A 16,817-nucleotide genomic window follows, 5' to 3' on the forward strand; every position below is an offset into this window, starting at 1 on the left:
CTTTAAAATTATCAATGTAATAGTATTTAGCATCAAACGTATGGGGTTATTGTTGCATTAGAGCAGGAATCTTTGCCTACCCAGTGATAGGTATGTGTTTTCCCTATAGACTTATCTCTGGCTGAGAGAGTGATCATTAACTGTAGGTAATTTATGGAGGAATAATCCCAGTTTGCAAGTTTTGTATCTTGGTTCATCATTTTTCTGTTCTCTTGTTCATCAACATTATTGTTACTTGAAACTACCCAAATCACTGAATAATATTTAATTTTGTTGGAGTGTTGTTGACCCATTAATTGGAGTACTAAGTAGTGCACGAAATCATAACACTCAACTTTTGTCATAATCATTTGTGGGTGACCTAATTCTGAAACATCTAATTCTCCATAACTTTTAATTTTGTGAATGGATTGAGTAAATAAAGAATACAGGATCACACTTTAAGGTTACTAAAGCTTTCTTTATTGTTGTCAGGACAAGTAGTAATAATGGCGTATGCGCTTATCCGGACGAATAGTGAACACGAGGATATCCAAAATGTATAAAATATTTTGAAAGGGTAATCAGTATTTTATTTAATTATTGTCTTACCTTTATAACTTTAAAAGTTAACAATTACTTTTCCCAATGGTGGCAACTTTTGCATTTAGCTCAACATTAACTATTAAGTCTTATATCTATGGATACAATTATCAGCACCACAGAATACGTTTATGGTAGGCGAGACATAATTGTATCAGATTTAATCAGTATTTTATTATTATTTATTTTTTTATTGCAGTAAATCATGGCGAGTGAACTTGCGGACAACTACGAAGCGTCGGACGAGGCGTCTGAGAATGAACTTCTTGACAAGAGTTTGTCCGTGTGGAAGGGTTGGGAGATGGCTGGAGACGACTTTGAACCCCTCCAGCATGATATGCACACGGCCTGCAGCATCGGACATTTCGATTATGTCCGTACACTCATTTCCAGGTGACTTATTATTTGATATTTAAAGTATCTGGAAGTCTCTTCATGTGAGCAGGGCTCGAAACTCACTAAAAAATATGGTGCCCAAAAAATAATTAAGGTAAGCGAACCATGAGCAAGATTTTAATGTGCAATAAATATATGCAATACATATATTAATAGTGGCTCATATGTTATAGCTCTAAAGAAGATCGTCCAGATAATATTGTTTGGGCGATTAACATTATTTTTTAATATTTAAGTTGCCCAAATGTCACATTTGACGACCTGGTCACATGCCGTTTCGAGCCCTGGTAAGTTTTACTAAACTAATGTGCCATCAGATAGTATTTTAGATTTGTTTCGACTACTTGAATAAAATTCTGGCAATCCTAAGTTTGCAACTTTTAGTTTTTTAATATAGCAGTCCACTACATAATCCATTAGCAGTTCATGTAATTTTAAAGTTGCATAGCTAATATGGAAACACAATGATGGTTTGTGTAACATATTATGCCCTGAAGTGATCAATTTTGGAAAATCCAACATGTTTTTAGTCGTCCTGGTCTAAATGTAGTACATAAAAATTAAATTTTAATACATTGGAGGTACATCCTCAGAAACTAGAATCAGCCTGTTTTTGTTAGAATCACAGCATTAGTCATTCTAAATCTTTGTTGATTTTGATGTTTCTCATGACCTAACCAGTATTTCGCAACTGGCATATCAAAGGCTATGGTATATATTGTCCTACCTTTTTTTAATATAATTTACTACTTTTTCAAAAGAAGTAGTCTAAAGTGGTTTTATCTCTCAAACTCTGCTAAGTGGTGAAATAAACATATGTTAGACACCAAACAGCCCATGTTCTGAGGGGTTGTTAACCTTTAGACTACTGGATTAATTTTTAACAAAAACCATGTTGAGTGGGTACAAGTTTATAATTTTTACTGACATATATTCACTTAAATGTTTTATAAATACATGAAATAAAGATCATATATGAATCGGTAAGTGTTATTTTCGTGGGTTTTTGTGATTTTTAGATCCGTTAATGGTGATTAAAATTAGGCAAAAAAAAGAAAAAAAGTCACGTTTACTTAGTCTTATGGGCATTTGTGACCAGCTGTCCAGTATTTATATCCATTATTCCCGATAACAGTGGTTTTCTGAGCAGAATTTTTTTTAAAACACGAACTACGATTCATATTGCAATATTTGGTGATTTTCGTTGTTGGTAAACGATCAAATTTATTATCAAATTAGCTGTCACAATCAGCTATCGATCCCTGAAAATGACCGTGACGTGCCGCCATTGTTGTCAAGCGAAAATACTTATCAAAAACCACTTTTTTGAACTAAACATTTCAAGGTATTTTTGAAAAAAATCAAAATAAAAGATACCATTTTGAAAAGAAATCTTTTTTTCTTTTATTATATTTCCATTTCCGGTGAGTGCCGTGTGCAAAACAGCGGGAAGTATGAATTGGGGAATGCACTGTATGTCGACATTTTGTTTTTAAAATATTGATTAGCAACATTTCTAGTAGTTGAAAATTGATTAGCAACTACTGTCTAATATTATAAAATTGAGTAATGATCTCTGAAATTTGCGAAGTGAATTGTGATGTGATACTGAACAAAATGTTATCTACATTCCTTTCCTTTCCATGGTTTTGTGTCATACAAGTTTATAACAGTGTGTCACGTGAATATTTGTACAACTGAGGTTTTTTAATCACAGTTTGCATGTTTGTTTTCTTTCAGAGGAGACTTGGACAGGAAAAACATGGGTACCTGGACACCATTAATGTATGCTTGTTACATCGGTCATGACAACATCGTCAACTTGTTGACGGAAGCGGGCTGCAGCGTGAACGTTAAAAACCACAAGTGCCAGACTCCACTCATGCTGGCGGCCAGTTGCGGCAACGAGACTGTCGGCAAGATGTTGGTTGGAGTAAGTGTAAGGAATCATTGTGGTCCGAATTTATGAAGCCTGTTTTTCTTAAACGCAGGTGTTTAAACATTGTAAATGCATGTAGTTACACATGTGTAAGTCATACTCGGGCTTTGTAAATTCGACCCTAAATGTTTTCATAGTTCTGATTAGTGACAGACTTTCTGCAAAACTGAGACTTGCTAATAAACACATTCTTTAAATCTTTTTGCCATGTGACACCTTATTGTTTGCAGGTAGGTAAAATGTAAGGTACCAGTACTATACTTTTTATGTGTACTACCTAAGTAGAACATTACCTTGTTTAGAGTTCTTCCCACAGGAAATGCCTTTTTTCATACTGTGGAATTTACTACAAGTTATTGATTTCTTAGCCGATTGTTTTCTCAATTGCACACAAAAATTGTTTTTTTGTGGGGTTTTTCCAAAACACTTACTTTTCTTCTTACGTCAAACCAAACTGAAATTATTTACAAAAAACATTTTTGTAAGAGGATGGGATGGGCTGTTGATCAGTTTTATTACAAAATTTTAACATTATAATATAAATCAGAAATGGGAATTGATTTGGTGTCATTGTGTCATATAAAAGACTGGTGACTGCTTGCATTACATCCACTTGTTGCAGAGTAACGTGTCCTTGAATATCAGTGTCAACAAAATGATGGTCTATTGAAATAGATAATTTTATTTTTTTCAAGTTATATTTTAATAAACATAAACTGGTAAGTATATTAATTTTAGAGATGGTATCTATTGATGATAATTAGATTTTGGCTATAGCTTTTGTAAACATTTCAAGTGGGGGGTTTTAAATACTATTAAATTATAGACTTCCTTTGCCTGTCAAAAGATGGAAGCTTATAACATTGTCAGACATAAGTGTGTTTTGGGCTGTCTGACACTGGTGTGTGTCAAATCGTCCACCTAATGTTAATCCCTGTATTTTTGGATGACCAGGTGAGATTGCAGTAATGAATGTTTTGGGGCGGGATGTAGCCCAGTGGTACAGCGCCCACTGGATGCGCGGTCGATTTGGGATCGATCCCCGTCAGTGGGCCTATTGCGCTATTTCTCTCTCCAGCCAGTGCACCACGACTGGTACATCAAAGGCCATGGTATGTGCTGTCTTGTCTATAGGATGGTGCATATAAAAGATCCCATGCTGCTAATCGAAAAGAGTAGCCCACGAAGTGGCAACAGTGGGTTTCCTCTCTCAATATCTGTGTGGTCCTTAACCATATGTCTGACGCCATATAACCGTAAATAAAATGTGTTGAGTGCGTTGTTAATTAAACATTTCTTTTTCTTTTCCCTCTCTCAATATTTGTGTGGTCCTTAACCATATGTCTGACACCATATAACCATAAATAAAATGTGTTGAGTGTGTCGTTAAATAAAACATTTCTTTCTTTCTTTTTTTAATGAATGTTTTTTCTTATGTTTTTTTAAAATTTATAGGCAGGAGCTCAGCTTGAAGCGAGGGATAGAAAAGGATGGACGGCTTTGTTTCATGCTACCTACGCCGGACACCAAAACTTTGTCCGTTTTTTGCTTTACAATCGTGCAGATATGAATGCTGTGTGAGTTTCAATCTATACACTAATGGTAGAATACTTGCCTAATATGTTATTGTTTGTGTGATCAACCTTGGAGACAACATTGTATTTTTACCTTCTAATCCATTATTTGTCAACAGGTGTATTAAAGGCTTTGGCAGTTTTAATCTTGTTTATAGGAAATACCTTCTTTTTTTCTTTCTTAAGAAGTGGGATCTACCGTATATCTTCGCCTGTAAGTCGATCTCGGCTATAAGTCGAGTCCCTAATTTCAAGCCCTGAAAACGTATTTTTTTATTGACCCGTTTATAAGTCGACCCATGAAAAACTACTTATAAATATTGAAATATTTCTTATTTTCAGCACATGAGAACAATAATATTTGAACAAAAGAAAATTATTTTACAAACTTCGGTTTTCACGTTTTGTACATCACAATATAATCAGACTATTCCAATCAAACTATCATTATTACATAGCATCAAAACGAAATATTCCCTTAGTAGAGAGTGAAAGCTGTTTGACTGTTACTGTATAGTACTGTACAGATGGTTTTGTGCACAGACAACAACTTTATTTATAAACACTGACAACAGATCACTACGATAAAACTGAAAGTATCACGTTTTGCCGCCATATTAATACATGTAAGGAGGATAACTCTGGAAAGTACACTGGTTTTTGTACCAAATGATGTGTGTCCCTATTGCTCTACATAGTGAACTGCAGAGATCAGTCTATTTTAAGGGAAAGCTCAGTAATATTCATGAAGTTAATCACCGCCAAAACATTGTTTGAACAACCATTAATGCCAGTGACCAGATTTCAAAATAAACTCAGGCAACAGGTAGTTAGTATTGTTTACATTTTTACTATTAGTGATGACTGTTAATTTAACTAAGTGGACTGTTGTCTTGGCATGTGAGTGAGATCGTACGCCTTTTCTCATAACCAAAACCGTTCTAATGCCAAAAAAAAAAGGTTATAAAAAATAAATGTGTCAAATTAACATATTTGAGTATAAATACATGGCATACTTCAACAATAAAACTTGTAAAATAATCCCCAAAACAGTAATATTTTTTGGTGGAGCGCTTGTTTGAGGTGCTTGTGTAGGAAAACAAACCGTCAGTAGGCCCATTCTCTGATAGGATTTTCCCCATCCCAACAAGTGCCCCATGACTGGTACATCAAAGACCATGGTATGTACTGTCCTGTCTTGGAAGTGCATATATAGATGATATTTTTTTTTACGTTATATAGATAAATATTTCACTTACCAGATTTGAAATAAAATGGATAAACTGGATTGTTTTATAAACTTTAATTCGTCCCTTCCTCCTATAAAAATGTTTTTCAAAACTACCTTTTATTTGCTTTGACGAAAGAAGAAAAATAAAAGTGTTTTGGAAATAACAAAAAAAATACTAATTTTGTGTGCAGTTTAGAAAACAATTGGCTCAGAAATAAATAACTTGTAGTAAATTCCATAATAAGAAAAAAGACATTCCCGGTGGGAAGGACTATAGAACTCATTTATTTGTATTTGTTTTTCAGTGAACCGCACACAAGTAGAACGCCATTCATGGAGGCAGCAGCCGAAGGACATGAAATTATTGTGCAGCTCTTTTTACAACATGTATGTATTAAGATATTTATTTTGTGTGTTAAGAAATATTTGATGGACGAGGAACGAGATGTAGTTCGATGGTGGTGTGTTCTGAGGTGGTTGGTCTAGGTCTCTAGTTTATTCTGTCTAAACCAATTTTGCCTAAACCCAGACAAAATTGCGACAGAAACCTTTTTTGAGAATTGTTATCAATGGGACTATTTTACTAACAACATACCTCAAATCTACAAAAATCTGACCATAGGAAAGTCTATATTGTCACCTTTTTGTAACACTGTCATTAAGATCTTCCACTGATTTAGGTGCCAAACCATAGTTTATTTTGTGTTCATTGATATACAAATTTAAACATAATGCTTGCAATAATAATTTTTAAAATATCTGTGCTAATAAACTTAGTGGTTGACAATGTAAAGACGAGATTGTCAGCTGTTTTCTTTTTCTTTTTTAAAATTATTTAAAGAAAATATTTTATTGGTCCTGAAATGTTGATAATGTCAGGGATGGGGCCTTGAATCACTATCTTACAAATAACGTTGAGCATAATAATATTAAATACATATAATACATAAAGAGTGTTGTTCAGTGTAAAAGTTTTCTGTGTTTGTTTGTTGCAGGGTGTTGACGTGAACAAGCGAGACCAGAATGGAGACGTGGCGCGGTCGCTGGCCCTGATGAACGGACATATGAAAGTTGTCAGTCTGATCGATAACCACGTGCTGCCAATCTCATCACTTCGATCAGAACCTGGTACGTTATAAAAAGAAATATAATTTAGAATATAATTCATAATGTGTAACGGGGTTATTCATGGAATGTAACTTGTTGGGGTGGTTGAAATATTAACTAGAATATTGGCACAAATATAATACATATTTTTTCGGCTTTGGTAAAATTTGTTATATGCATACCATACTTGACTAACACTGCATTTACTAAAATTTAATAGAAAACACGGACAAATTTGTCACCTAAATTGGCAACAGTCAACTCTAGTTATTTTTTCAATCAATTGAGCAGACTTGAAAAAGAGAATGATATAAAATATACTCTTCAAAAAAAGAAACGCAAAAGGGTACAAATGGGTTATAACTCCGATTTTATGTTTCCTACCGGTTCATGCTTTGTGAATATAAGGTCATTGCATGTCCCAAACACATTCCCACGGTTATATTCGATAAAACGCAGCTACTGTACAATAAAGTTCCAAAATGTGAATATTCGCAAAAACGCAGCCACGTGCAAACCATGTCACCACTGCACGTGCGTTGTCTGCACGTGCAACATGAACACCGACAGTATAAAAGTGCAGGGTGTTCGCTTGCCTGGCCTCTGTATCTGGCCGACAGTTGACAATCCAGGACATGCCACGTCTCAGTGAACCGCAGAGAAACAATGCCATCGGCCGACTAGACGCAGGCGAATCCAGAACGGCCGTTGCCAGGGCATTCCATGTGTCCCCAAGCACCATCTCCAGACTGTGGGACCGTTACCAGCAACATGGATCAACACGTGACCTCCCTAGATCCGGTCGACCACGGGTCACTACCCCCGGGCAGGACCGCTACATCCGGGTACGCCACCTTCGGGAACGATTGACTACTGCCACCTCCACAGCCGCAGCAATACCAGGTTTGCGCAGGATATCCGACCAGACCGTACGGAACCGCCTACGTGAGGTAGGAATTCGTGCCAGACGTCCAGTTCGAGGTGTCATCTTAACACCACAACACCGTCGACTCCGACTGCAGTGGTGCCAGATTCATCGACAATGGCCTCAACTGCGATGGAGACAGGTGTGGTTCAGTGACGAGTCCCGATTTCTGCTCCGACGTCATGATGGAAGATGTCGCGTGTATAGGCGTCGTGGTGAACGTAAAGCAGCAAACTGCGTGCAGGAAGTGGACAGATTCGGCGGGGGTAGTGTCATGGTGTGGGCAGCCATCTCACACACTGGCAGAACTGACCTGGTCCACGTGCAGGGCAACCTGAATGCACAGGGCTACATTGACCAGATCCTCCGGCCACACATCGTTCCAGTTATGGCCAACGCCAACGCAGTGTTCCAACATGACAACGCCAGGCCTCACACAGCACGTCTCACAACGGCTTTCCTACAGAACAACAACATTAATGTCCTTCCTTGGCCATCGATATCACCGGATTTGAACCCAATTGAGCATCTATGGGACGAGTTGGACCGACGCCTCCGACAGCGACAACCACAGCCCCAGACCCTGCCCGAGCTGGCAGCAGCCTTGCAGGCCGAGTGGGCCACCATCCCCCGGGACGTCATCCGTACTCTGGTTGCTTCAATGGGCAGGCGGTGCCAGGCAGTTGTCAACACACGCGGAGGCCACACCCGGTATTGACTTCAGATGACCTTGACCTTGGTGGTGTGTCCTATCACTTACTCACAATGGACTAGAGTGAATTGTGAACAATCCTGCAACATTTGGTAATTATCGGACTCACCATTCAATAATTAAATCAATTCTCCAAATGTTACGACAATGTGGTTTTGCGTTTCTTCTTTTGAAGAGTATATTAAATTTATCATAAAGTGTTAATCAAAGATCAAGGCATCATTATGTACAAAGCCGTGAAGTCTAAATCAAAAGATAAGTAGACCATATTGCTGTCTTTAATAATTAAAATTTACCATAAAATGCTTATTACTAAATTGATGTGGTAGGTAAGGCTTGGTTTCTTCTACTTTGTGGTTTTTAAGACTGATGTTAAGTTTGTTAATCTGTTTGGTTTGTTTTAGGACTAGACGATGACTTCAGTTCTTCAGATGAAGCTTACCAAAGGCCAAGGCATCACCACATACCGAGACATTCAAAAACTAAATCTAAAGGTAATGACACTAAATGTTAAGAAAATGTGTGCGAAATAAACTGAATATGTATCAAGTATTAACAGTTTATTACATGGAACTACTCGGCATAAAAAGAACAGTCGGGTCAAATATGAACCTTATCTGTTGGAAAGATGCATACCTGGAAAATCAGTTTCTGGGAATATATTATTGGGATGAAGTTCCTATTAAAAAACGAGCCCTGTTGCTTCATAAAGAAGATAAATTACATTACATTGTTTTCATTACCTGTTTAGCATTTAACGGGGTTTGCAGTTCAGAAAATTGCTTGAGCCAAAAAGAAATTTTGTGTAAATAATAACAGTAATATTAAAAATGCTGTTGCAGAACCAGTTTGCTACAGCTTTTTGCGTCAATGCAGCTGATTGCAATTGTGAATTTTGAGGGCTACAATCATTTCTGTTTTTTCAGGTCCCAGTATACGAGATGGTCCTGAAGCTATTGCTCGATTAATCGACCGATCACACAACGTGGACCATGGAGGCATCCAGAACATACAGACTGCTGATTATCAAAGTAAGTAGGAAGTACATAGTGAAACCCATCTAAACCAGACACCCATGGGACCCAAGTAAAAAGTCTGGTTTTAAAGGGTATCTGGTTTATAGAGTTTATTATGTACTGATATTTATTAGAGGACTGTAATTTTTTTTTGAAAAAGGCTGTGGTATGTGCTGTTCTGTCTGTGGAAAAGTATGTCAAAGATCTCTTGCTGCTTATATAACAATCTAAAACGTTTCATCGGAAGACTTGTCAGAATTATCTAGAGTTTGACATCCAGTTGCTGATGATTAATCAATGCGTTCTAGTGGTAGGGCTTTCTTTTTATCTTAATTAATTAGTAAATAATGGGGTTTCTGCATTTTAAACAATTTTATAAGATAATTTGTAAAAAACGTCTGCACGCCATGAGTGGTGTCTTTAAAGAAAACAAACTTTAACTAAATGTTATTGTATGCATAGGTGAGTTTTAATAAAACCATAAGTTTATAATTTTAAGTTTTGTTTAATCATGTTATGATTTCTGTTTGATTCCTTCTCTTATCCAAAATATTAATTTGTTCTGTGATTTTTTTACTAACTTTTGTAAATTAAAAAAAAAAGTTTTAAAGGCATGTGACCAGATGTACTTCACAACACTTTGCACTAACTGTCACATTTAATTTATTTCAGTTTGATATTTAAAAATATTTGTTTTCTTTATTTCAACAGATTCATTTGTGCCAAAAGGTTACATGACGTTTCCTCAGATTGGTCATTCAGATGAAACACTACTGTCCCACCGAGACGTCACTTCACCCATCAACCCACAGGACTACAATCTAGACAGTTCAGGGGACAAAGGTACAGTGATAAGCTGACGAGGAACCCAAAAGGGTGTCTGTGGGATAGTTAATATAAAGTCTTACATGATACTCATGGCAAAATGTAGCAGTTTTCCTCTCTAAGACGATATATCAAAATTACCAAATGTTTGACATCCAGTAGCCGATGATTAATACATCAATGTCCTCTAGCGGTGGTGTTAAAGAAAACAAACTTTAGCTTTTAATGTTTCTTTGTTTGCACGGCCTGTCTAGAACTGATCCCCGTCGGTGGGCCCATTGGGCTATTTCTCGTTCCAGCCATTGTATCACAACAGGTATATCAAAGGCCGTGGTATGTGCTATCCTGTCTGTGGAATGGTGCATATAACAGATGCCTTGCTGCTAATCGAAAAGAGTAGCCCAATATCTATATGGTCCTTAACCATATGTTAAATGCCATGTAACCGTAAATAAAATGTGTTTAGTGCGTCATTAAATAAAACATTTCCTTCCTTCCTCTATTTTAAAAATGAGAGTTGGGCTACTATTTGATTGGCATTAGAAAATGATTTTATAATCTTGTGAAGTAAGCTTATAACTTTACCATTAATTGTAATTACTTGCAGATTCTTGTCACGACGATGACAGTAATGCATTCTCCAAGACTGGAGCCATCACAATAAAGAGTAGCTCCAGCTCCAGTGGAGGTCTTATAGCCGCTCTCGGTCTTAGCCGAGACGGGAGTGTCGACAGCGACGAGCAGAACGAAGCTAACGAATCAAAACAAACCTCTAAGTCATGTGATATTAAAACTGAAAACACCCCAAGAGAAACCAAAGATACAGTGTGTGCGAAAGGTCGGACTGAAAATGAATCCATCAGCATTTCGGGGGATGTTTCTCCAGACGATATCAAACAGAACATCAAGAACTGGATAGAAGATTCGCACAGTCCAGATGCTCATAAAGACGAGAAGGAGATCTGTGACAAGGACAGCGGGTATGACCGAGACTCGCAGGTTGATAAAATCTCGGAGATTGAGTGGGACGGGAGCGTGCTGCCCCACTTGAACGACAGAGACACGGTTAATGGTGTGGATAATCAACACAGCACTTCTCTGACGGATGAGCTGGATCTCGAGTGTGCTCGGCTAAACTGTGAAGCTCAAAGGGGCACGGCTCTGTCAGTGTGCAATGACCAGTTGTTGATGGGCTACTACTTCACCCCCCAACCACCCGACACCCCCGCCGGAGCTCGGAGACCTGTCCTTGAGGAACAGCCGAGTTCACTGTAGTAAGTAGCCATGCTTGATTTAATGAGTAGCCAAGCTTGCTTTAGTAAGTAGCCAAGCTTGCTTTAGTAAGTAGCCAAGCTCGCTGTAGTAAGTAGCCAAGCTTGCTGTAACAAGTAGCCAAGCTTGCTGTAACAAGTAGCCAAGCTCACTGTAGGAAGTAGCCAAGCCTGCTACAGTAAGTAGCCAAGCTCGCTGTAGTAAGTAGCCAAGCTCGCTACAGTAAGTAGCCAAGCTCGCTACAGTAAGTAGCCAAGCTCGCTGTAGTAAGTAGCCGTGCTTGATTTAATGAGTAGCTAAGCTTGCTTTAGTAAGTAGCCAAGCTTGCTGTAGTGAGTAGCCAAGCTTGCTGTAATAAGTAGTCATGCTCACTGTAGTAAGTAGCCAAGCTTGCTGTAGAAAGTAGCCAAGCTCACTGTAGTAAGTAGCCAAGCTCTGTAGTAAGTAACCAAGCTGGCTGTAGTAAGTAACCAAGCTGGCTGTAGTAAGTAGCCAAGCTGGCTGCACAGTGTTCTCGCTGGGTGAAAATTAAAGGAGGGCGGCCACTTGGCATCGCACCTTTCAAAAACCCCCACCAATAAACAAAAAGCAAAAAAAATACAAAAAAAGGTGGGGGGTTTCGTTTGGTTACCATATTGTTGTGTGTTGGTAGACTTTGTGAAAAGACATACTCCTTATTTTGCCTACAAAAAGGTTTATAAATACAAAATACAAGCAGACTCATCTTTTAATTGAACCGAAGATGATATCGGTCTGACATTCACGGGCAGTTCTGGTTTTGCTGAATCAATCAAAGATTTAATATTATTTTTAATAAAGATTTCAAGATATACGAAAAACAGTAAAGATGTTTGTAAAGTGATCCCCTAATGTGGGATACATTTATTATTATTTCCATCTTCATCAAATGAATCGATCGCTGTGATAAAATATTATCGCCAGCTAATAAAAAGTAGTTTTGTTTTTGTAAAGGCGGTGTATATATTATTTGGTACTCAAGATAAATGATTTTAATGATAAACACTACCACTACCGTTGTTTTTATAAGCGTTCATATCTCTCCAAAATGAAAAGTTTACAATATTTTATAAAGAACTGCTGAATAAACAGAATGACAGAAATGACAGAAAGTAAAAATTATCAGTTACAACGAATTATATCTGCAACTGAGGACAAAATATCAGACGATAGTTAGTGGAAACAAAAGACAGAATGACCGTTCTGATCACGTGACAAATTTGGCGCCAAATAAGTGAGGGTTTTTTTCAATCGGAGATTGCCGAATCCGTAAAAAATAAAACTGTTTTCATTGCTCAAATAAAATATATAATTTTTATTGTGTCTATTAAACATACAAATGGATACAGATATGGAACAAAATAGAGGCTGTTAAAAATAGTTAAATTACGTTACGGTAACTGTAGTAAATGTGTCGTCAATTGCTTTTTCGTACACATGCGGCTTGTTTTCTTTGATGTCCATTGTGCAGACTGATCGTTGTTTTTTGTGGGGGAAAAAGTGTGCATTTGGAAATAGCGGAGATAGGTGCTGGAAAACAAAGAGGGGCACACAAAAATAAAGGACGGTAGAGAACATGAAAGGAGGTCGGCAAAATGGAAAAGCAGGGCGGGCCGCCCCGCTTAAATGGAGCAGCGAGAACAGTAAGTAGTCAAGCTTGCCTTCATGTATTTACTAAGATATTGCTGTGATTTCAGTGCCCCTCAAGACTTGGTGACCTTGCTACAGACTCTAGGTCTAATGAAATATCTACCAGTGTTTGAAGAACAAGACGTTGATCTTCAGGTTTTTCTCTCACTCACAGACAACGACCTTAAAGAAATCGGAATCAAGTAAGGGCTGTTAATCCTATTTTTATCCTTTGAAGGAATTTGGTTGGTTTGTGAACTGGGTGTGTTTTCTTGTACATAGTCCTCACCTCAGAGCTAAGACCTTTCGGTAAACTGGAGTTCTCTTAAAAACTGGATGTTTTTCACTGTCTATTTTTAAATATCAATACAGAACAGAATCTCTCTGGACACTCCTTATAACCAGACTTTTTACCTTGGTGTGATGGGTTTTATGGTGCTTGGTTGTGATCAGGAGTAATGTGGGATTTTTAAAATCCAATTTTGTATCTGGCACGCTATTTTGGGTACACACCAACTGTGGGTTATTTGTGCAGGACATTGAGTTAATGGTTCATTGTCAGTGGTTATGATATATGAAAGTACAAAGTGTCGGTCGGCAATATTCAAACCTACTGCAGGGCGGGACTTATCTCAGTAGTACAGCACTCGCTTGATTCGCGGTCGGTCTGGGATCGATCCCTGTCGGTGGGCCCATTGGGCTATTTCTCGTTCCAGCCAGTGCACCATCACTGGTTTATCAAAGGCCGTGGTATGTGTTATCCTGTCTGTGGGATGGTGCATATAAAAGATCCCTTGCTGCTAATCGAAAAGAGTAGCCCATGAAGTGGCGACAGTGGGTTTCCCATCTCAATCTGTGGTCCTTAACCATATGTCTGACGCCATATAACTGTAAAATAAAATGTGTTGAGTGCGTCGTTAAATATAAAAAAAATATTAAAAAAATAAACCTACTGCACTGACTCACATGGCATATAACAGACTCCAGGTTATCCAGAAAACTGTCAGTTTATAATGTATTTTGTCAAACACCATTCAAAAGTAGTATAACAGTTCTTAGCTAATATTCAGCAATTTTTAAATTGTAACTCGCTCTGGGTGAGAACCAGTACTGGGGTGCAAACCCAGTACCTATCAGCCTTAATGCTTACAGCTTAACCCCAACAAACCCCAGTGAAACCATTGAAGATGTCAGTCCTTATGGCCCCTGATTAAACACTAGATTGAGACTTAATTAAAACACAACAGTGAAATAAAAATCATTAAACATGTCCATCGTAATGACCACTGATTACACAGTACACTGAGAGAGGTGGAAAAAAAACCCAGTGAGATAGAAATTATTAAACATATCTGTCGGGTCAGATCGTAGGGCTTAATGTGTACATTCAGAGCAAGCTGTTGTAGCGCACATCTGTCATGGGCGCAGGTGTCAAACCATACCGGCTCATCTGTCCAGGACAGGAAAGGGTTTGGGGTGGGTGGAAGGAGCGACCGTCTGTGCTGGCAAGTGCAAGAGAGCACCAGCAGCCTGACCAGGATTGGTAGCAGGCAGGAGCACATGTCCATCCTAATGACCACTGGTTAAACAATACATAAGTGTTACTGACTGTTCCTTTTCTCAGGTTGTTTGGTCCTCGTAAGAAGATGACCAATGCCATAGCTCGGTGGCACAGCAACGCCCCCCTCTCCTCGAGTTCCCTGGAGCAGTCCTATGCCGACCGCCTGGAGGGGGAGATGCAGGAAATGGCAATTCAGCTCAATCAGGTATGTAAGAATATTTATTTAATATACATTATGTATCTGACTGGGTGTTTTTTCTTTTTCAGCTAGCATTTAAAACCATTCCCTAGATTGTTTGTCGGAAAACCAGGCTGAAGTTGTAAAAATGTTTTTAAAGGAATTCATACATAATGTTGACACAGAAATAGTCCTATGTACCTAGTGGTGTCATTGTTTCTGTCCAGCAGGACATAGCCCGGTGGTAAAGTGCTCGCCTGATGCAAGGATCAATCCCTGTCGATGGTTCCACTGGGCTATTTCTCGTTCCAGCCTGTGCACTAGGACTGGTATATCAAAGCACGTGGTATGTGCTATCCTGTCTGTAGGATGGTTCATATAAAAGATCCGTTGCAAAAATGTAGCGGGTTTCCTCTCTAAGACTATGATGGAATTACGAAATGTTTGACATCCAGTAGTTCATCAATGTGATCTAGTGGTGTCACTAAACTAAACATTTTAACTTTTGGCCTATGTACCAAGTTAGTTGAAATCTTTAGTTGTGTTGTTTCTGTCATGAATATGTCCTTCTCATTCTGTTAGTTGAAATTTTTGTTATGACAATGTCCATCTATCTTTAGGCCTATGCGGAAGTGGACCGAATGAAGGCGCAGGTCTTGCAGGAACAGCAACTCCGATCAGTCACCGAGCAGTGCCTCATGGAGCAGCAGAGTCACATTCATAGCGTCGTCATGGATACGAAACACAAATGCGAGGACATCAAGGACATTTTCAAGAAGCTCAAGTATGTCTTGTTGTCTATATGAGCTGTAGTGGCGTCGAGAAACAAAACAAACTTTAGCTTTAGTATGTGCTGAGATTCAGACCTAGTGCTATTTATTGCTGTTGGTGGTAATGTTTCCGATTTAATTATATGGTTTGTCTGTTATTTCTTTTACGTTCATCGGGATATGAAGAAAAATGCACCTTAACCAATTCACAGAGTTATCGCATACCCCAATTAAAAGAAATAACAGAAAATCCTTAAATAACTGCTGATAATAAATTAATCAGTGTGATCTAGTGGTGTTGTTAAACAAAAAAACTTTGGTGGAACATAATTGTTTACTGATTGTGACTGGTATAAATGACTTATGGGTTGTTGTTCCTCTTTTTCAGGAATTATTGTACTGAAATTAAAGAGAGATTTGGGTGTTCTAAAGGTCAAAACGTGGACCAGCCTAGACACTTGAAAGGAAGCATTTCTTTACAGGATGAAAAACATTCTCAGAAAGCCAGTGATGCAAATGTGGTATCCATGGAGATTCTTATGAAGCAAATGGAAAGCTACTTAAAGAAGGGGCAACAAATAGTTGCTATGGTAACTATCAACAGTGAACAGTTGGTTGACAAGAAGACTGAAGCAACAGATAAGGAATTTAATCCATCCTGTTATAGCTGATAATAGTTTCTTTGCAGATTTTTTTTTATTGCACCATGTTTACAGATGATTCACCATTTTGACAAACATATTGCATGCTTTTGTTTTTCAGAGGTAATGAAGATATGGAAATATACTCAACAAAATTAATTAAAGACCAGTAGGTTTATTGGTAATTCTTTGCATTTATAATATTGTTTCAGTTTAATTTGACCCATGATTCACGCACACTTCTTTGTCAGTGTAAAACAGTTATGGTGCCATACCCAAAATTATTGTAGATTTTTTTATTTTTTAAGTTAACCTTTTGACAGAATTAATTACTCTTATCATTACTGTATGATTTTCTTAACCCTAACCCTAAACTTAACACTTTTCTTTCTGGGGGAGCCCCCCATAACACACACACACACCACCACCACCACCACCCAC

At 38.0% G+C, this 16,817-nt stretch overlaps 1 protein-coding gene across 1 annotated transcript; it reads left to right on the forward strand.

The window, feature by feature from the left end:
* The first annotated feature begins 784 nt into the window (after positions 1–784).
* LOC121386770 (ankyrin repeat and SAM domain-containing protein 3-like) lies at positions 785–16,644 on the forward strand. Its single transcript, XM_041517780.1, has 13 exons — positions 785–975; positions 2,719–2,911; positions 4,373–4,494; positions 6,028–6,109; positions 6,718–6,850; positions 8,871–8,960; positions 9,393–9,497; positions 10,194–10,325; positions 10,915–11,581; positions 13,295–13,429; positions 14,851–14,992; positions 15,586–15,749; positions 16,124–16,644. The coding sequence occupies exons 1-13, from the start codon at positions 788–790 to the stop codon at positions 16,404–16,406; spliced, it is 2,436 nt and encodes an 811-aa protein (XP_041373714.1). The 5' UTR covers positions 785–787; the 3' UTR covers positions 16,407–16,644.
* Positions 16,645–16,817: the final 173 nt, after the last annotated feature.

This window comes from Gigantopelta aegis, chromosome 12, assembly GCF_016097555.1.
Source record: "Gigantopelta aegis isolate Gae_Host chromosome 12, Gae_host_genome, whole genome shotgun sequence".
Lineage (NCBI taxonomy): Eukaryota > Metazoa > Mollusca > Gastropoda > Neomphalida > Peltospiridae > Gigantopelta > Gigantopelta aegis.